The 21,196-nt window shown below is 40.2% G+C and overlaps 1 protein-coding gene and 6 non-coding genes across 7 annotated transcripts in view; 1 reads left to right on the top strand and 6 right to left on the bottom strand.

Moving 5' to 3' along the window:
* Nucleotides 1-644: 644 nt before the first annotated feature.
* trnas-aga (transfer RNA serine (anticodon AGA)) lies at nt 645-726 on the bottom strand. The gene has a single exon. It is a non-coding gene; the product is annotated as a tRNA-Ser (tRNA).
* A 1,025-nt stretch (nt 727-1,751) lies between these two features.
* Nucleotides 1,752-1,833, bottom strand: trnas-aga (transfer RNA serine (anticodon AGA)). Its single transcript has one exon. It is a non-coding gene; the product is annotated as a tRNA-Ser (tRNA).
* Nucleotides 1,834-2,565: 732 nt separating this feature from the next.
* On the bottom strand, nt 2,566-2,647 carry trnas-aga (transfer RNA serine (anticodon AGA)). Its single transcript has one exon. It is a non-coding gene; the product is annotated as a tRNA-Ser (tRNA).
* A 1,045-nt stretch (nt 2,648-3,692) lies between these two features.
* On the bottom strand, nt 3,693-3,774 carry trnas-aga (transfer RNA serine (anticodon AGA)). The gene has a single exon. It is a non-coding gene; the product is annotated as a tRNA-Ser (tRNA).
* Nucleotides 3,775-4,584: 810 nt separating this feature from the next.
* On the bottom strand, nt 4,585-4,666 carry trnas-aga (transfer RNA serine (anticodon AGA)). The gene has a single exon. It is a non-coding gene; the product is annotated as a tRNA-Ser (tRNA).
* Nucleotides 4,667-6,775: 2,109 nt separating this feature from the next.
* trnas-aga (transfer RNA serine (anticodon AGA)) lies at nt 6,776-6,857 on the bottom strand. Its single transcript has one exon. It is a non-coding gene; the product is annotated as a tRNA-Ser (tRNA).
* Nucleotides 6,858-7,475: 618 nt separating this feature from the next.
* Nucleotides 7,476-21,196, top strand: part of bptf (bromodomain PHD finger transcription factor) — a 28,288-nt gene continuing 14,567 nt past the window's right edge. Inside the window, exons 1-14 of the mRNA XM_065964417.1 lie at nt 7,476-8,271; nt 9,653-10,472; nt 11,708-11,928; nt 13,414-13,572; nt 13,684-13,845; nt 14,974-15,222; nt 15,315-15,400; nt 15,662-16,014; nt 16,900-17,031; nt 17,561-17,690; nt 17,834-17,969; nt 18,048-18,326; nt 18,993-20,421; nt 20,804-20,928. Coding sequence (XP_065820489.1) covers nt 7,740-8,271; nt 9,653-10,472; nt 11,708-11,928; nt 13,414-13,572; nt 13,684-13,845; nt 14,974-15,222; nt 15,315-15,400; nt 15,662-16,014; nt 16,900-17,031; nt 17,561-17,690; nt 17,834-17,969; nt 18,048-18,326; nt 18,993-20,421; nt 20,804-20,928 — 4,813 coding nt within the window. The 5' untranslated portion in view covers nt 7,476-7,739. The remainder of the gene's footprint in view (nt 8,272-9,652; nt 10,473-11,707; nt 11,929-13,413; nt 13,573-13,683; nt 13,846-14,973; nt 15,223-15,314; nt 15,401-15,661; nt 16,015-16,899; nt 17,032-17,560; nt 17,691-17,833; nt 17,970-18,047; nt 18,327-18,992; nt 20,422-20,803; nt 20,929-21,196) is intronic.

Genomic DNA, 21,196 nt, shown 5'->3' with positions numbered 1-21,196 from the left:
CATTATTATGACTTTATATCTCATGATTTCAACTTTTTATCTCATTATTATGACTTTATATCTCATTAATATGACTTTATATCTCATTAATATGACTTTTTATGTCATGATTTCGACTTTTTTATCTCATTATTATGACTTTATATCTCATTATTATGACTTCATATCTCATTATTATGACTTTATATCTCATAATTTTGACTTCTTATCTCATTATTATGACTTTATATCTCATTATTATTACTTTATATCTCATAATTATGACTTTATGTCTCATTATTATGACTTTATATCTCATTATTATGACTTTATGTCTCATTATTATGACTTTATATCTCCTAATTATGACTTTTTAATCTCATTATTATGACTTTATATATCATTATTATGACTTCATATCTAATTATTATGACTTTTTATCTCATTAATTACTTTTCATCTCATTATTTCGACATCTCATTATTATGACTTCATATCTCATTGTTATTGCTTTATATCTCATAATTATGACTTTATATCTCATTATGACTTTATATCTCATAATTTCAACTTTTTATCTCATTTTTATGAATTATATCTCATAATTATGACTTTATATCTCATTATTATGACTTAATATCTCATAATTGTGACCTCTAATAGATCGTTGTCGGCAGGATTCGAACCTGTGCGGGAAGATCCCAATGGATTTCTAGTCCATCGCCTTAACCACTCGGCCACGACAACACTGTTGTGACTTTTCGACTCATTATTTCGACTTCTTATCTCATTATTATGACTTTTTATCTCATTATTTTGACTTCTTATCACATTATTATTACTTTATATCTCATTATTATGACTTTATATCTCATAATTATGACTTTATATCTCATTGTTATGACTTTATATCTCATATTTATGACTTTATATCTCATTATTATTTCTTTATATCTCATTATTTCGACTTCTTATCTCATTATTATGACTTCATATCTCATTATTATGACTTTTTATCTCATTAATATGACTTTTTATCTCATGATTTCGACTTTTTAATCTCATTATTATGACTTTTTATCTCATTAATATGACTTTTTATCTCATGATTTCGACTTTTTAATCTCATTATTATGACTTCATATCTCATTATTATGACTTTTTATCTCATTATTATGACTTTTTATCTCATTATTTCGACATCTCTCATTATTATGACTTCATATCTCATTGTTATTGCTTTATATCTCATTATCTCGACTTCTTATCTCATTATTATGACTTTATATCGCATTATTATGACTTTATATATCATTATTATGCCTTTATATCTCATAATTTCGACTTCTTATCTCATTATTATGACTTTATATCTCAATATTATGACTTTTTATCTCATTAATATGACTTTTTATCTCATGATTTAGACTTTTTAATCTCATTATTATGACTTTATATATCATTATTATGACTTCATATCTCATTATTATGACTTTTTATCTCATTAATTACTTTTCATCTCATTATTTCGACATCTCTCATTATTATGACTTCATATCTCATTGTTATTGCTTTATATCTCATTATCTCGACTTCTTATCTCATTATTATGACTTTATATCTCATTATTATGACTTTATATCTCATAATTTCAACTTTTTATCTCATAATTATGAGTTTATATCTCATAATTATGAGTTTATATCTCATAATTATGACTTTATATCTCATTATTATGACTTAATATCTCATAATTGTGACCTCTAATAGATCGTTGTCGGCAGGATTCGAACCTGCGCGGGAAGATCCCAATGGATTTCTAGTCCATCGCCTTAACCACTCGGCCACGACAACACTGTTATGACTTTTCGACTCATTATTTCGACTTCTTATCGCATTATTATTACTTTATATCTCATTATTATGACTTTATATCTCATTATTATGACTTTATATCTCATAATGTCAACTTCTTATCTCATTATTATGACTTTTTATCTCATTATTTTGACTTCTTATCGCATTATTATTACTTTATATCTCATTATTATGGCTTTATATCTCACAATTATGACTTTATATCTCATTATTATAACTTCATATCTCATAATTATGACTATTTATCTCATTGTTATGACTTTATATATCATATTTATGACTTTATATCTCATTATTATGACTTTATATCTCATAATTACGACTTCTTATCTCATTATTATGACTTTATATCTCATAATGTCAACTTTTTATCTCATTATTTTGACTTCTTATCTCACAATTATGACTTTCTATCTCATAATTACGACTTCTTATCTCATTATTATGACTTTATATCTCATAATGTCAACTTTTTATCTCATTATTTTGACTTCTTATCTCACAATTATGACTTTCTATCTCATAATTGTGACCTCTAATAGATCGTTGTCGTTTTCGTCGTTGTCGTTTTGTCGTTTTCGTCTCATTATGACTTTATATCTCATAATTTCAACTTTTTATCTCATTTTTATGAATTATATCTCATAATTATGACTTTATATCTCATTATTATGACTTTCTATTTCATTATTATGACCTCTAATAGATCGTTGTCGGCAGGATTCGAACCTGCGCGGGAAGATCCCAATGGATTTCTAGTCCATCGCCTTAACCACTCGGCCACGACAACACTGTTGTGACTTTTCGACTCATTATTTCGACTTTTTAATCTCATTATTATGACTTTATATATCATTATTATGACTTCATATCTAATTATTATGACTTTTTATCTCATTAATTACTTTTCATCTCATTATTTCGACATCTCTCATTATTATGACTTCATATCTCATTGTTATTGCTTTATATCTCATAATTATGACTTTATATCTCATTATTATGACTTCTTATCTCATTATTTCGACTTCTTATCTCATTATTATGACTTAATATCTCATTATTATGACTTTTTTTTATCTCATTATTATGACTTTTTATCTCATTAATATGACTTTTTATCTCATGATTTCGACTTTAAATCTCATAATTTCAACTTCTTATCGCATTATTATTACTTTATATCTCATAATTATGACTTTATATCTCATAATTTCGACTTCTTATCTCATTATTATGACTTTACATCTCATTATTATGACTTTTTATCTTATTAATATGACTTTACATCTCATTATTACGACTTTAAATCTCATAATTTCAACTTCTTATCTCATTATTATGACTTTAAATCTCATAGTTTTGACTTCTTATCTCATTATTATGACTTTATATCGCATTATTATGACTTTATATCTCATAATTATGACTTTATATCTCATTATTATGACTTTATATATCATTATTATGACTTCATATCTCATTATTATGACTTTTTATCTCATGATTTCGACTTTTTAATCTCATTATGACTTTATATCTCATAATTATGACTTCATATCTCATTATTATGACTTTTTATCTCATTATTTTCGACATCTCTCATTATTATGATTTCATATCTCACTGTTATTGCTTTATATCTCATTATCTCGACTTCTTATCTCATTATTATGACTTTATATCTCATAATGTCAACTTATCTCATTATTATGAGATAATTTATCTCATTATTATGACTTTATATCTCATAATGTCAACTTTTTATCTCATTATTTTGACTTCTTATCTCACAATTATGACTTTCTATTTCATTATTATGACCTCTAATAGATCGTTGTCGGCAGGATTCGAACCTGCGCGGGAAGATCCCAATGGATTTCTAGTCCATCGCCTTAACCACTCGGCCACGACAACACTGTTGTGACTTTTCATCTCATTATTTCGACTTCTTATCTCATTATTATGACTTCATATCTCATTGTTATTGCTTTATGTCTCATTGTTATGACTTTATATCTCACAATTATGACTTTCTATTTCATTATTATGACTTTTTATCTCATTAATATGACTTTTTATCTCATGATTTCGACTTTTTAATCTCATTATTATGACTTTATATATCATTATTATGACTTCATATCTAATTATTATGACTTTTTATCTCATTAATTACTTTTCATCTCATAATTTCGACTTCTTATCTCATTATTATGACTTTATATCTCAATATTATGACTTTTTATCTCATTAATATGACTTTTTATCTCATGATTTAGACTTTTTAATCTCATTATTATGACTTTATATATCATTATTATGACTTCATATCTCATTATTATGACTTTTTATCTCATTAATTACTTTTCATCTCATTATTTCGACATCTCTCATTATTATGACTTCATATCTCATTGTTATTGCTTTATATCTCATTATCTCGACTTCTTATCTCATTATTATGACTTTATATCTCATTATTATGACTTCATATCTCATTATTATGACTTTTTATCTCATTAATTACTTTTCATCTCATTATTTCGACATCTCTCATTATTATGACTTCATATCTCATTGTTATTGCTTTATATCTCATTATCTCGACTTCTTATCTCATAATTATGAGTTTATATCTCATAATTATGAGTTTATATCTCATAATTATGACTTTATATCTCATTATTATGACTTAATATCTCATAATTGTGACCTCTAATAGATCGTTGTCGGCAGGATTCGAACCTGCGCGGGAAGATCCCAATGGATTTCTAGTCCATCGCCTTAACCACTCGGCCACGACAACACTGTTATGACTTTTCGACTCATTATTTCGACTTCTTATCGCATTATTATTACTTTATATCTCATTATTATGACTTTATATCTCATTATTATGACTTTATATCTCATAATGTCAACTTCTTATCTCATTATTATGACTTTTTATCTCATTATTTTGACTTCTTATCGCATTATTATTACTTTATATCTCATTATTATGGCTTTATATCTCACAATTATGACTTTATATCTCATTATTATAACTTCATATCTCATAATTATGACTATTTATCTCATTGTTATGACTTTATATATCATATTTATGACTTTATATCTCATTATTATGACTTTATATCTCATAATTACGACAATGGATTTCTAGTCCATCGCCTTAACCACTCGGCCACGACAACACTGTTGTGACTTTTCATCTCATTATTTCGACTTCTTATCTCATTATTATGACTTCATATCTCATTGTTATTGCTTTATGTCTCATTGTTATGACTTTATATCTCACAATTATGACTTTCTATTTCATTATTATGACTTTTTATCTCATTAATATGACTTTTTATCTCATGATTTCGACTTTTTAATCTCATTATTATGACTTTATATATCATTATTATGACTTCATATCTAATTATTATGACTTCTTATCTCATTAATTACTTTTCATCTCATTATTTCGACATCTCTCATTATTATGACTTCATATCTCATTGTTATTGCTTTATATCTCATAATTATGACTTTTCGACTCATTATTATTTCTTTATATCTCATTATTTCGACTTCTTATCTCATTATTATGACTTAATATCTCATTATTATGACTTTTTTTTATCTCATTATTATGACTTTTTATCTCATTAATATGACTTTTTATCTCATGATTTCGACTTTATATCTCATTATTATGACTTCTTATCGCATTATTATTACTTTATATCTCATAATTATGACTTTATATCTCATAATTTCGACTTCTTATCTCATTATTATGACTATTTATCTCATTGTTATGACTTTATATATCATATTTATGACTTTATATCTCATTATTATGACTTTATATCTCATAATTACGACTTCTTATCTCATTATTATGACTTTATATCTCATAATGTCAACTTTTTATCTCATTATTTTGACTTCTTATCTCACAATTATGACTTTCTATCTCATAATTACGACTTCTTATCTCATTATTATGACTTTATATCTCATTATTATGACTTTATATCTCATAATGTCAACTTCTTATCTCATTATTATGACTTTTTATCTCATTATTTTGACTTCTTATCGCATTATTATTACTTTATATCTCATTATTATGACTTTATATCTCATAATTATGACTTTATATCTCACAATTATGACTTTATATCTCATTATTATGACTTTATATCTCATAATTATGACTATTTATCTCATTGTTATGACTTTATATCTCATATTTATGACTTTATATCTCATTATTATGACTTTATATCTCATAATTTCGACTTCTTATCTCATTATTATGACTTCTTATCTCATTATTATGACTTTATGTCTCATTATTATGACTTTATATCTCATTATTATGACTTTTTATCTTATTAATATGACTTTACATCTCATTATTACGACTTTAAATCTCATAATTTTGACTTCTTATCTCATTATTATGACTTTATATCGCATTATTATGACTTTATATCTCATAATTATGACTTTATATCTCATAATTTCGACTTCTTATCTCATTATTATGACTTTACATCTCATTATTACGACTTTAAATCTCATAATTTTGACTTCTTATCTCATTATTATGACTTTATATCACATTATTATGACTTTATATCTCATAATTATGACTTTATATCTCATAATTTTGACTTCTTATCTCATTATTATGACTTTATATCTCAATATTATGACTTTTTATCTCATTAATATGACTTCTGATCTCATTATGACTTTATATCTCATAATGTCAACTTATCTCATTATTATGAGATAATTTATCTCATTATTTTGACTTCTTATTGCATTATTATGATTTTACATCTCATTATTATTACTTTATATCTCATTACTATGACTTAATATCTTACAATTATGACTTCTAATAGCTCGTTGTCGGCAGGATTCGAACGTGCGCGGGAAGATCCCAATGGATTTCTAATCCATCGCCTTAACCACTCGGCCACGACAACACATTGTTGTGTGTCCATTCATATTATACGTGGCTATATATCACAATGTCACCTAGTTAATTTACATAACATAATCGTAGTCTGTTCCAATTAAATCACAAAAACAGACAAAAACACCTCAACTAATGTCTAAACATTTCAACACAACATTAAAGGTGACATATCCTCCTCCTCTTCAGTTTAAATAAGTCTCAGAGCTCCTCAAAACATGTGTGAAGTTTCTTGTTCTAAATCCACTCTGATCCTGTATTTGATCATGTCTATAAACCCCTCTATTTCAGCCCTGCTCAGAACAGGCTGTTTCTGTGTCTGTACCTTTAAATATGTAAATGAGCTGTGTCTGACCACGCCCCCTCTCTGGAAGGGCTCCGGTGCCTCGGTGCTTTCTCGCTCCATGTCCTAATTATACAATAATCCTCTCATAATTATGACTTTTTATCTCATTATTATGACTTTTTATCTCATTATTATGACTTTTTATCTCATTATTATGACTTTATTATTTTCATTTTTATTTTTTTTAACTGGTGGAAATGGGTTTCCATACATATCGGTACTTAAAATATGAAAGTAACTGTGTGTAATTTTTCCCTCGTTGTTGCCATCGAGCTGCAAACAGTGTAACCACGTGACCTCGGCGGTGCGGGAGCTGCTGTTTGTTCAGAGAAGAGAAGAAAGATGGCGGCTCTAGAAGAACCGAAACGGGACGCCGGGCTAACGTTTTGAGCTCTCGCAGCCGGAGAGACATCCGGGCTTCTCGGGGACACGACACCGTCTGAACCCTCACCCCTCCAGCTCTGTTGGGGTGCAGTTTTCGCTCGCGTTGGTGCAGGCTAAAGAAACGCAAAAATTGGGACAATAAAATAATCGCTGTCGCTGATCATGAGAGGGAAGCGGGGCAGGCCGCCCAAACCTCTCCAAGCAGAGGAACCGTCTCCAACCACGGCCCGGGGCTTACGACCCAGGAGGAATCTGAAGCCCAGGCCGAGGGACAGCGGGGACGAGGACGTGGAGAGCCCCACACGGGAGCCCGCCAAGACCTCCAGAAAGAGGAAACGGGGATCCGGGACGTCCACACGGGGACGGGGACGAGGCAGAGGCGGCGGCGGGGTCGGGAGAGGAGGCAGAGGGGGTCGCGGAGGAAGACGCGCCGCCGCCTCCAAAAAAGTGGTTTACGACGACCATGAGAGCGACGAGGACGACGACGCTGTCAGCCTGAGGTCCGAGGAGGACGAGTTCATCGAGGAGGAACCCCAGTCCGAGGAGGACGAGGGCCTCAAAGAGGACTCGGACTGCCTGGAAGAAGATGTGCTGGACGGGGAGGAGGAGGAGGAGGAGGAGGAGGTGGAGGAGGATGCGAGCTTCTGCACAGAGAGCAGCTTCAGGAGTCAGAGCACACACACCAGCACTCCGGGTAAACACACACACTCAATCAGGCCTCATCCTGCAACACGTCGTTTATCCCATGCACCCCGAAAAGCCCCCGATGGTGTTTGTTTGTGCAGCACAGGAAGCAGATCTGTTATTGTTCAAAATGGAGACTGTGTGAACACAGGCCGCGGTCATTAATGCTGCTGCAGGTGAACTCAGACCACACCTGCATCCCCTCACGTTACCTTTTTATCACAACCTTAAATCAAGCCTTTTAAACACACCTCACACATCACAAAAAAACTGCTTTAAAAGATTCTTACTCTGCAGGTTAAGAAATCAAAAGCAGCTGCTAGCATGCTAACGTTAGCATGACAAATTAGCATGCTGTCATCCTTAGGTCAATAATAACAACATAACGGTACATTAAGTGACTGTGTGAGTGTGTATGTGTGTGTGTGTTTAGCTACTATAAGTGCTCATCCTTGCTTTATTTTTTACACAACTAATTAATTAAATTTCTAATTGAAGCTGATTAGAAAACAGGGAGCTAACTGACTTAGCTTCCTTAGCTCCTTTAGCACTCCTCTGACAGCTTTCTAATTTAGTAACTTCCAAAGACTCCTGCAGCACAAACTGAGTGTTTATGTTGTTCAAGTGGAGCATGAAAAAGAGCAGGGGTTTAAATGTGTTTCCTAAAGTGAACATTTCCAGTGTTTTCCAGCCTGACAGATGATGTTGTCCTGCAGCAGCAGCTTCTTTTAGCTGATGACAGTAGCCATGTGTTCAACCGGCTCACACTGAAGTTACACAACCACAAGTTACCTCCAAGTTTAAAACCTTCACAGGTTATCGCTCTCTTTATGACTTATGAGTTGTAAAATAATGAAAAGTGTGACGCTTTCTTCTTGAAGTTAATGAATTGTACCTGCACAACTTTAAAAATGTGACTAACAATATAAACAGCTGACAGTTGAAGATATTTCTATGCAGGAAGTGTCTCAAAACAACAGAAGAGAAGAAGTTTATGGTTATTTTTCCTCGCTCTTTCATACCATATGTTAGCATCAGGGTTTATCACGGTGCAAGATTTTTAAATTTTGATACAGCTTTAGTACAAATGAAACGATATCCAAGCCTGTTTAAACCACGGCAACAACAACACATGACCGGGGCGTCGTTCATTTTCTTGTTTTCAGTGACTAATAAAAGTAAGAAAACTCCCTCTTAATGTCAAGATTTCAAAAATATGGGCAGCTTATGCCTGAAGATGTGTATGTTTTTAAAGCTTCAGTACTTCATGTTTCTATGGATCATTAAAGTAATAGAGATTATAAAGTTTAAATCTCGTTGGATCCTGAGTATCACGTGCATCAGAGTTTTTATTTATTACAGTAAACTTATATCATTTGTGTTTCTTCCAGGGAAGAAGAAAGGACGGCCGCGGCCTCGCACCCCCGTCCTGGAGGAGGAGAAGATCCCGCCCCTCGTTCTCCCCGACTCCTCGGAGGACCTCCTGGTGACGAAGGAGGAGATGCTCAACGCCACCTCCATCTACGAGGTGCTGAGGAACTTCAGCACGGTTCTGCGTCTGTCCCCGTTCCGCTTCGAGGACTTCTGCGCGGCGCTCGTGGGGCAGGAGCAGTGCACTTTATTAGCAGAGACGCACATTTCCCTCTTGAAGGTCATCCTACGTGAGGAGGACTCGTCCAACACTACCTTCGGCCCTGCAGACCTCAAAGACAGCGTCAACTCCACGCTGTACTTTATAGACGGCATGACGTGGCCCGAGGTGTTGCGGGCGTACTGCGAGAGCGACCGGGAGTACCACCACGTGCTGCCCTATCAGGAGACAGACGAGTACCCGTACAGCCCGCTGGAGAGTAAGATCAAGGTGCTGCAGTTTTTGGTAGACCAGTTCCTCACCACCAACATCGCCCGCGAGGAGCTGATGTCCGACGGGAGCATGCAGTACGACGACCACTGCCGCGTGTGTCACCGCCTCGGCGACCTGCTGTGCTGCGAGACCTGCTCGGCGGTTTACCACCTGGAGTGCGTGAAACCCCCCCTGGAGGTCGTCCCGGAGGACGAGTGGCAGTGTGAGATTTGTGTGGCGCACAAAGTGCCCGGGGTCACGGACTGCGTGTCAGAAGCGCAGAAGAACCGACCCTACATCCGCCAGGAGCCAATCGGATACGACCGCCACCAGAGGAAATACTGGTTCATCAACAGAAGGATTATTGTGTAAGTTACAAGAACCAGAAAACTTTTTTTTATTTAGAGATGGGACAGTGGAAAGAGTTGGAAAGTGGGGAGAGAGAGAGAGTAGGGACAGACATGTGAGAAAGGAGCCACAGGTCGGATTTGAACCCGGGCACACGCACTAACCACTAGGCCACCGGCGCCCCCCCAAGGAGTTTCATATCCACACCTGTTTCAATAGTAGCGCAACAACAATCGAAGCTTCAGGCACTGCGCAATGACTCGCTTCTTAATTTTAGTTTCCAAAAAGCTGCTCACACGCTGCAGGAACTGAAAGAGTTAAATTAATTTAACAGATATTTACTCTGATCTTACATGAGCATGCACACAGGCTTTAGAGAGTGTTTTAAAATGAATGCAAACACATTTTCCATGTTTTGTTCTGGTAGATTTATGTTACATCCTCTTCAGGATGAATGAATCAGAAACTGACATGGCTGGCTAACTCCTGCACGCACTCTCAGTTGCACTGAAGATTGGTTTTGTGATGTAGTCTGCTGCGCTCGCTCTTTACTCACGGCAGGTTTTGGTTAAAAATGTGACAGAAGATCTGAAGTTCTGGTTCTTTCCTTTTCAGTCGGTCACTCAAATAATGAAGAGTGTATTGTTTTAAAACGTGTGATGTATAAACAAAAGTACCAGTCATTCTGCAGCAAAGACTACGGGAAACAGACGTCAGTGGATAAGCAATACAAGAGGGAGAACTCTTTTTTTATTATTTTTTTCAACATATTTTTATTAAAGCAAGTTCAAGACATAAAGCAATTAGGATGAAGTCAACATTTTTGTTTTTTCCCCAGAAACATTCAAAAACCCAGTATCACTTCCCCCTATAAACAACCCTCCCAACAATCGAGCCTCAGCAGGGTACAGTGCGCCCAAAGACTCTTTTTAAACCTGGTATTCAAATGTGAAAGTCAGGACTTTTTATCTGGATTTAAATGTGTCATGTTCTGCTCGGCTGTCACCCTCAGTGAGAGGCAAAAAACTGGTAAAAAAAAATAATAAGTTGCTCCCAGTTGAAAAAAGCTCCCTGAAAGTTGGTTTCCCTGTTGTCTCTCCATTGAGTGTGTGAGTGTGTCTCGTTGAGCTGTAATTTAAAGCAGCTTTTACAACAAACCATCGACTGACTGATTGTTTGATCCTGTTTGTGTTGTTCTCAGTTCTCTGCTGTAATCTCACCTTTATAACCGCTGTGTGTTTCCTCCTTCTCGCAGCGAGGAGGACGGCGAGCACGAGAAGAAGAAGATCTGGTACTACAGCACCAAGGCTCAGCTGGAGGAGCTGATGGAGAGTCTGGATCAGGAGTACTGGGAGGTGGACCTGCACGCCACCCTGGAGGAGATGAAGGAGGAGGTGCGAGCTCACATGGACATCACGGAGGAGCTGACCAACAAAGCCCGCTCGAACAACAAAGCCTACCTCACCACCGTCAACGGTACGGATTCCATTTAGTCTTCACTGTGTGTGTGTGTGTGTGTGTGTGTGTGTGTGTGTGTGTGTGTGTGTGTGTGTGTGTGTGTGTGTGTGTGTGTGTGTGTGTGTGTGTGTGTGTGTGTGTGTGTGTGTGTGTGTGTGTGTGTGTGTGTGTGTGTGTGTGTGTGTGTGTGTGTGTGTGTGTGTGTGTGTGTGTGTGTGTGTGTGTGTGTGTGTTGCTCTGTCAGTTGACACATGAATTTAAACGGCGTTCATAGACTTCTGGTTTGACTGGCAGCAGTTTCCCTTCGAGTTTGACTGGCAGCCATATTTAAGACCTTTGTTGTGTTTGACACCAACATGTCTCAGACACCAGTCGACCAGTTGTGTTCTGTGTTTGTTGGGGGTCAGACTCTTCAGGATGGATCGTTTACTTTTGCAGAAAGATGTTTTTGTGAAGTGGTTTTTTCGAGCTTTGTTTCTCCATCAGTGATTTATGGGTGTTTTTGGTTCACTTCATCCGTTTGGAGCAGACTGCTGCTGCTGCACAGTTCCTCTCAGTCACTTTTGACACTTCTCTCTCTGTGAGAACTGAAGTTATGAAACAAGGTTCTCTGGAGATTTTGGTCTCATGAGGACTAAAAATCTGCCCGTCTTGAATCTTGATGATTTTAAACACTGTTCTTGAGTTATTGGCTGTAAATATTCTCACATCCATGACAAATATTTATATTTATCTTTTCGATAGAAAAAGCAACACTTAATCTTTCTTTTGGATATTTTCTGAACAGCTGAGACAATTTCCCTTTCTTTTTTAGTAAATTTATATTAAAGGAGTAATATGTAACTCTGTCGCCTAGTGTTTAAAATGGGTACTGCAGTCTAAATTCTAAACATCATATAGAGCTGTCCCCCCCCCCCCCCTCCTCTCTAGAGTGGATGCTCACACAGGTCACCATGTGGTGGACTCTGAAGCTTCAGTGTTTATCCAGCTCTGCATGGGTCTGTAAACCTTTCTGTGTTCTAACCTCTCTCCATTTTTCAAAAGCATCTCCAATATTGATCCTAGTTTGAGCACGTTTCTGCTCGTGGAGCTTATTAGAAACATGCAGAGGCTTTTTAGGTCGGGTACAATCACTTCTATCTGAACCACTTCTCTTGACCGCTTCCATCGCTGCAACACCTGTTGACCTGATAACTGCTCTCATATCTGACAAACCGAGGGGCGTCCAAAACGGCCATGTGGGGGCGTGTCTTAAAAGCGCCTACCTTCTCTGGTCCAAACAAATCCAGAGCATTCAGGAGCAGAATCTAAAGTTAGAAGGAGGACATACTGGCTGCTGCATTGTTGTCAGAGAAGCCAGCACTTCAACATAGCATGTTTCCTTAATGATCAGAGAGTAAGATACCTTTATCATCTCAGTCTCTACACAGCTCACTGGAATCAGCGTGTGGTTTCCTAACTTGTTAAAAGCTTCTGCTCATGTCCGTTGATTTGTGTTTGTAGAAGTTATCACGGAGCGTCTGAAGGTCAGGCGGGAGGCGCAGGAAGCAAAGCGGCGAGCAGAGGAGGCAAAGCGGGAAGCAGAAACGAGCTCGGTGAAGACGGAGGGGAACGGAGAAGTCCTCCCAAACGCTGAGCGCACAGAGGATGCTAACTCACAGGGTAAAGTGACCAACATGTGGACCGAAACATTTTCTGTGGACGCCGTCTTAGTGGCGTTTCAGCAGCTGTATGAACGTTATAATGACTCCTGTGGTTCTGTTTGCTCTGCAGCTGCAGCTCCGCCTCCTGCAGAGGAGAGCTCTGCGTCTGATCCAAACTCCGGCTCGGCCGCCCAGGACTCAACCTCGCCGCCCACAGAGAGCGCCGAATCAAAGAAGGACGCGCCGTCTGCCTGCTCCGGGTCCCCTCTGGTGGCGGGGCAGGAAAGAACAGGTACGTGAAGCCGTGTGGCCGCTCAACTTCATCCTCCACTTCTTATCTGTTTCACATCCGTCCTCACCTGCCGGCTTGTTTCTGACGTTTAACCCCAAACGTTAGCTTTAGCTTCTTTTTTTGCTTTAGCCACAACATTACTGTCTTCATTAGGTGAGGTCAGCAGTGCATGCAATGGTCTCGTTATGCTTAGAGCGCCCTCTGCTGGATGAAACTGCAAACTACAGCCTGATTCCTTTAAAGTTCCCTCTCAGAGAGTTTACATCTAAAGAGCTATTTTCCTTAACATTTCCAGTCACTCCTCTCGACCTTCTCTAAGCCTGAAGCTAAAGCTAAAGCTACCCGTTTGTTTTGTGCTACACGTCGTCTCCTGCATTCCTCCTGCTCATAAAAAGCTCGTTTTTGGCTCGGCGATAGACGGCGCCCCTGGCAGCAGCTAGCTCGCCCCGTCTGTCACAGTCGGCTCCTTCTTCTTGTTCCAGTTTGTGTTCGTTTGTTCCTGTTGCTGAGACAAAAGACTCTGAGCCTGGAAGCCCCCCCCCCCCCCCCCCCAGCAGCAAGTGCACTGCTTGTTCTGGATTTGTGGGTCTGGGTTTCATCTGAGCTAGTCCAAAGACTCTTTGTGGGTCGTCTACTAATGTGTCTTAAGACAGACGTGTAAACACAAACAGCAAAGCAGACTTTATCTGGAGTTTGTCCTGCCAGACCTCGGAACCTTTTAAAAACTTTTAAAACCACTTAATCTGTTCATCATTACTCTGTTCTCCTATCCTCTAATCCACAGACACCACACATACCTCCTCTCCTCTCCTCTCCTCTCCTCTCCTCTCGTGTCCTCTCCTCTCCTCTCCTCTCCTCTCCTCTCCTCTCGTGTCCTCTCCTCTCCTCTCCTCTCCTCTCGTGTCCTCTCCTCTCCTCTCCTCTCCTCTCGTGTCCTCTCCTCTCCTCTCCTCTCCCTCTCCTCTCCTCTCCTCTCCTCTCGTGTCCTCTCCCTCTCCTCTCGTGTCCTCTCCCTCTCCTCTCCGTCTCCTCTCCTCTCCTCTCGTCTCGTCTCGTCTCCTCTCCTCTCCTCTCCCCTTCACTCGTCTTAATACTTCCTAATACCTGTGCCCTCTCTCTCTCTTACAGGTGAGGATGCAAAAGCAGAATCCAGCAGTGAAGACAAACAGCCTGACAAGTCGCAGACACAAACTGCAGATCAGCCACAGAATCCAGCGTCTCAGACGTCTCAGACGTCTCAGACGTCTCAGACGTCTCAGGCGTCTCAGGTGGCGAGCAGCAGTCAGGTGTCCGGCTGTGAGAACGTCTTGAAAGCAGAGCAGCCCGACCTGACCGACCCGTGCTCTCGCTCCTCTTTCACCAGCCAGGACGGGACAGGTGATGATGAGCAGAAACATTCAGTCAGTTCCAACTGAAGGAGGCCGGAGAGTTTAATCATGACAGCGTTGTCTGCTTTGTGATTTTTACAGACGAGTACAACGAGAAGTTTAAAAGTGAAAAAGGACGAGTGGCAGGACATCGATCGAATCATCACACGCCCCGAGGGAGCAAAGAGGTGAGAACAGGGCGCTGCTTTTTAACCTCAGAGTTCAACAAACACTCTGGATCATTTTACACTCAGTCAGAAAAACTTTTAAATAAAGAGAAAACTAACAAGTTGTATCCAGAGTGACATCAGAGGACGTCTCTGTAGCGTGCAGCAGTAGGACGCCTTTGGTGGCGTGCAGGAAGTGTGTGACGTCCCGGTGAAGCTGTGAAGTGTTTTTTTTTTTGTCTTGTAGAATATCTGACTGTCATGTTCCCTGTCGTGTTTCAGTCGTCTCCGGTGCCTTTTGAAGGCGAGTCCACGCGCCTCAGCTTCTTCAAAAGAGACCTCGCCGTCAACCTGAACAACCTGTTCAAACTGGGCCAGGAGGGTAAATACCGCGTCTACCACAATCAGTACAGCACCAACGTCCTGGCCCTGAACAAGCACCAGCACCGCGAGGACCACGACAAGAGGCGCCACCTCTCGCACAAGTTCAGCCTGACCACCGCCGCCGAGTTCAAGTGGAACGGCTCCATCTACGGCTCGCGGAGTCTGACCGTCTCTACCCTGCGGCTCACCATCATCCAGCTGGAGACCAGCGTCCCCGGGCCGTTCATGCATCCTAACTGGGCGTCGCACAGGTACGACTCGCTAAAATGTTTCAGACGATGATAGAAGAACGTCCTTTTTAAACAAACCCTTTATTGTCCAAAGCAGTCACCACTGAGATGTGAGTTTTGGGACTGTTTCCGGACACGTGCAGCTGGCGTTGCAACAAACAAATGTCTGGTTGTCTTTTCCAACAGAGTCTTCAATCTGTTTATTTTAGTTCATGATCGGGGTTCACTGATGCACATAAATGTCTCATTCTGTCCAACACATCATAAAACATACACTGTTACATCTAAGTCAACCCGACATGGTCAAAAAACTATATGCCTCCAAACACGCACCTGAATCCAACGACCTGGAGCCTTGGCTTTATGCACAGCACAAGTCAAGACTCCACCTAGTGTTCAGTGTCGGAATTACACTCAAATACAAATTCTTAGTGTTCTGTTAGGTTTCTTGCACAAGCATTTTGGCTCCTACATGCATCGTCTCCATGACAACAGTTACTTAAAAACAACGGCTGTATGACCGACACTGCTCTGATGTTTTGAAATCATTGTTTCCTTCACTATGAGCATCAAACGGAGGATGTTTGTCCTCGTACTGTGTCTCGATGTGGAATATCATATTTATAAAAGAGCGCTGGAGACGTCAACGGCGCTTTTCTGAAAAGTTAAAGACTTCGATGTGTTCGGTGTGGCCGCACAAAAGAGGAAGAACGCTCGGAAAAAAGATGCTTGGTGCTGCACTTTGAATCCAGGCGGGCGCTTTCTGCTTTCAAACGCTCTCTACTCATTGAAAACAAGTTTTAAAAAGACGCCGGCGTTTTGGGCGCCCTAATGTAAGAAACTGAACAACCTGCTTTGTAATCTGTTGTGCTTCTAAAATGTTTCCTCATTCTTGTTTGTTTTCAGGACCAACTGGAACAAAGCGGTGCAGATGTGCAGCAAAGCCCGAGAGTTCGCTTTGGCTCTGGCCATCCTGGAGTGTGCCATCAAACCCGTGGTCACGCTGCCCGTGTGGAAAGACTCTCTGGGACACACGAGGTGAAGGACAAACCCCACACTGTTCGTTTTGGACCCATATAAAAGTTTTTTAAAAGTTCAACTTTTGAGGTTATGTGCATGGAGTCACAGCGCTCGTCCAAGTCACATTTGGTTGAAGCAGCAAATCCAATCAAGAAGCTTTACATCCACAAGGAGAGAGCTTTACGATTGCTTAAGTCAATTTTTCCCCACTTATTTAATTTGGCGCCCATGCAGCCCGGGTGCTCCCAGCTGATTTTTCCCCCCCAGATAAAAATTCCCCCTTAAAGCCTCCCGTGGACAGGTGTTGCAAATTAGCATTTTGCTATAAACACTAAGAGCGGTGCATCTGGTACGTGTGCATGGTTAAATGTTACAGCACTAATGTTACTGTATGTCCATGTTAAATAACAAATAAATACAAATAAGCTCAGGCAGGCGACGAGTCTCTGTGTGATCAGGCCCTCAAGCTGCTGTCTCACTACAGACTGAATAATAACTTTTTCATTTCCCTTTAAATCTTTCTCACACGTTCTGTTTCCTGCTTCAGACTACATCGTATGACCTCCATGGAGCGAGACGATAAGGAGAAGGTGAAGAAGCGGGAGAAAAAACTGGAGGATGAGGAGACGCTGCTACAGGCCACATGGGTCAAATACACAATCCCCATCAAGCACCAGGTAGGAGGACTAAGACCTGGGGTTAAAACCAGACCTGCAGAGATCTGAAACAGGAAGTCACCGCCAAGGTCAAACACCTGACACATGTTAGAGAATATCTTAGAAATAAAGCTCACACACTTTAAACTGTGTTTGTGTTCTAGGTGTGGAAGCAGAAGGGGGAGGAGTACAGAGTGACCGGGTACGGCGGCTGGAGCTGGAGCAGTAAAACTCGTGTGCCGCGTTTTGTCCCAAAGCTTCCGGGGAACACAAACGTAAACTACCGCAAAGAACTCGAGGGTAAAGACTCAACAAAATAAATACAATTCTCCTGCTGCTGGAAACATTTTTTTACTCATACTGCGATTTCTCTTGTAGCAGCTAAACTGAGGAAGGAAAACGCAGCATCTTGCACTACAAAGCCGGAGAGTTCAGTAGAAAATGTGAAGGAGAGTCAGAAGAGATCAGAGGAGGAAGAAGCTTCTGTCAGCGCGTCGTCTCAGAGCACTTCATCAGACGACGGAAGCAAACCGCCGACCTCCATCGAGGGAGAAACGCCCGCTGAGGAGACGGGACAGAACAAGGAACAAAAGAGAGAAGAGGAAAAAATGGAGGTCGACCCCACCTCAGAAACGACTTCTTCAAGTGCCCAGAAAGGTAAACGTGTTGTTTGAACATTTTCTGTTTCCCCGTCTGGATTTTTTGTGCATATGATGAGTTGTGTAAATCAGTGTAACACGTGTGATGAAAACAGAAAAGTCAAAGTACTTTGTCTTTTTTCGATTCTCTGATTTTTTTTTTTTTAATTTTCAAAATCCAAAAACAAAAAACGCCAACCAGAATTTACATTTTTAGACACTTCAAATCCATTATTCCCCCTTTACATTTTCTGAAGATCATTTCCTTTTTAATATAGATGTAAATGTAAATAACAGGAGCACAATGTTTCATACTGAGTGCAGATGTGAAAACAGCTTAAAGTTAAAAATGATTTCATGGTGTCATCCTTCATACTTCTATGATCCACTGACCTTTTTTTTTTTTTTTTCTTGGTGTTTATTGGGCAAACCAGACATAGTTAATTTCTTACATCATTATTATTATTATTATTTTTTTTTAAATGTTATACAAAACAATAATAGAATGCAGAAGAAGAAAACAAAATGGTTACAATAATATCTTAGTTTGCCCAATTTCTTTTGTAATAGTGAAAAATAAAACAACAAAAAACAAGCAACCCACACACACACCCAAATCAAAAAATTGACACACACATCCCCGATGACATCACCATGATTTAATTTCTTTGACTTTTTGTTTTAGATCAAACTGAAAACCCAGAAGCTTCCTCGCCGTCTGTGCAGCCGGCGCCAGAGGAACCAATCCTGAAAGTGGAACGACCCGTGAAGGAGGAGAGCGCCGCCCCGAAGCCGTACTACGATGTCGTGAACGTCAGCGAGGGCTTCCAGCTGCGGACGGCGTACAAGAAGAAGGTGAAACCCTCGAAGCTGGACGGGCTTCTGGAGCGCCGCGTTAAGCAGTTCACTCTGGAGGAGAAGCAGAGGCTGGAGAAGATGAGGCAGGCGGCCGTGATGTCCAAGACGAGCGCTGCAAAGTCGGGGGTAAAGGTCGAGGGATGGACGTCGAGCAAACAGACGCCAGCTGTCACCCCGGGTGTGAAAGAAGAGAAGGAGGCGGGGCTTCAGGTGACGGACAGCGTGGTTAAGAAGCTGAACTTTGAGCAGAACGAGTTAAAGGAAACCAACTCCGACGCCAACCACAGCAAAGAGACGGAGGTGAACGCCGCTGGGAACGGGGACGCCGCCGCTCACCTGGAAATTAACGGAGGAACTGTAACGAGCTCCGAGCTGAACAACGAGAACAACGGTGAACAGGACGCCAACGAGAGCGACGAGAAAACACAGAAAGCAGAGGTGGCTCGCGTGGGAGAGAACGCCAAGAAGAGAGCGTACGAGGAAATCGAACGAGACGCGGAGAGCGCGGCGGGGGCGGAGCAAAGCAGGAGCGGCCCGGTGCAGGTGAACGGGCGAGATGGGGTCATCAGCGACTCAGACGCAACAAGTCAACTCCACGATGATGTCAAAGCGCCGCTGGTGAATGGAAACCTCTCGCAAAATAACGTTCCCGACGAATGTCATCAACCGCCGACTAAAGTCCCGAAGTTAGAGAACCACGTGTCGGAGCGAGGAGACGAGAAGAGCGAGGACGGGACAGTGAAGAGCGAGGCTGCGGCGCCCGCTTCCTGTCTGAATAATAACACTACAAATAAGATGAGCCCCGCCGCCGCAGAGTCCCACAATGCACTGCAGCCTGACGGGAAGTCTAAAGCCGCAGGTGGCGCAGTCACGTCTGTTACCATGGCGACAAGCAGCCAGCCCGTCTCCAGAGCAGCCGTCCCCCTGAGGGCCAAACATGTGGATGCATCGGGGTCGACGGCGGCGGGCGGCGGCTCCATGACGATCAGTAAAGAATATTCTACCAGAGACCGGGTCAGCCTGCTCAAGTTCTCCAAGTCCAAGAAGACGCGGTCGGGGACGGCGCTCCCGTCCTACCGCAAGTTCGTCACCAAGAGCAGCAAAAAGAGCATCTTCATCCTGCCCAACGACGACCTGAAGAGGCTGGCGAGGAGGTCGGGCATCAGAGAGGTGCCCATCTTTAACTACAACGCCAAGCCCGCCCTCGACATCTGGCCCTACCCTTCACCTCGACCCACCTTCAGCATCACATGGAGGTCGGTACTCTTTCATCAAAATGAGACTTTTCTTTTTTTATTACTTATATTTTATTTGCTTTTTACAACAGAGGATTAGGGCCACGTTACTTTTTTATTTTATTTTTTTTATTTATGAGATTAAACTCATTCGAGTTCGAGACCAGCCTGCGCAAAGTGATGAAGTCAGTGTGGTTCTTTCTTCAGTTTCTTGCAGTATCTTTTGAGGGTCCTGATATTTTATGACAATGTGAAGATGACCATGTGCCAAAAGCATGTGTAGTTTCATATCTGCATAAGCAAAGCCCCAACACAACTATCTGTCCTAACATGAAGCTCATGGAGCTGACAGGAGTTTTTATGTTTTTTTCTTCTCATGCCCCCCCCCCCCCCCCCCCTTCAGGTACCGTCTGCAGACTGTGCGGTCTCTGGCGGGGGTCAGCCTGATGCTGAGGCTGCTGTGGGCGTGTCTGAGGTGGGACGACATGGCCGTGAAGCCTTCTGCTGCCGTGGGGACGACTCGGAAAGGTTAACAACGTCTTTTCTCTTCATCTCCACCTGAACTGAAACGTTTACTTCCTCAGACCATTCTCTCTATTTTTACTTTCTCGCACAAAGCCAGGCGTATACTGTTCAATTTCAGCCTGATTTAGACGTGATTTATGAATCCTTGGATCAACAGGGCATCTTTAATCATGCAGTGTAATGTATTAATAAGGAAGTTTATTTATAAAGCACTTATCAAAGTGCTTTACAGAAAAATAAAAAATCCCAACAGTCAAATACACAACAATAA

The sequence above is a fragment of the Labrus bergylta genome, chromosome 16 (assembly GCF_963930695.1).
Source record: "Labrus bergylta chromosome 16, fLabBer1.1, whole genome shotgun sequence".
NCBI lineage: Eukaryota > Metazoa > Chordata > Actinopteri > Labriformes > Labridae > Labrus > Labrus bergylta.
Note: the sequence above shows the minus strand (reverse complement) of the source record. Positions and strands in the feature narration are given on the sequence as shown.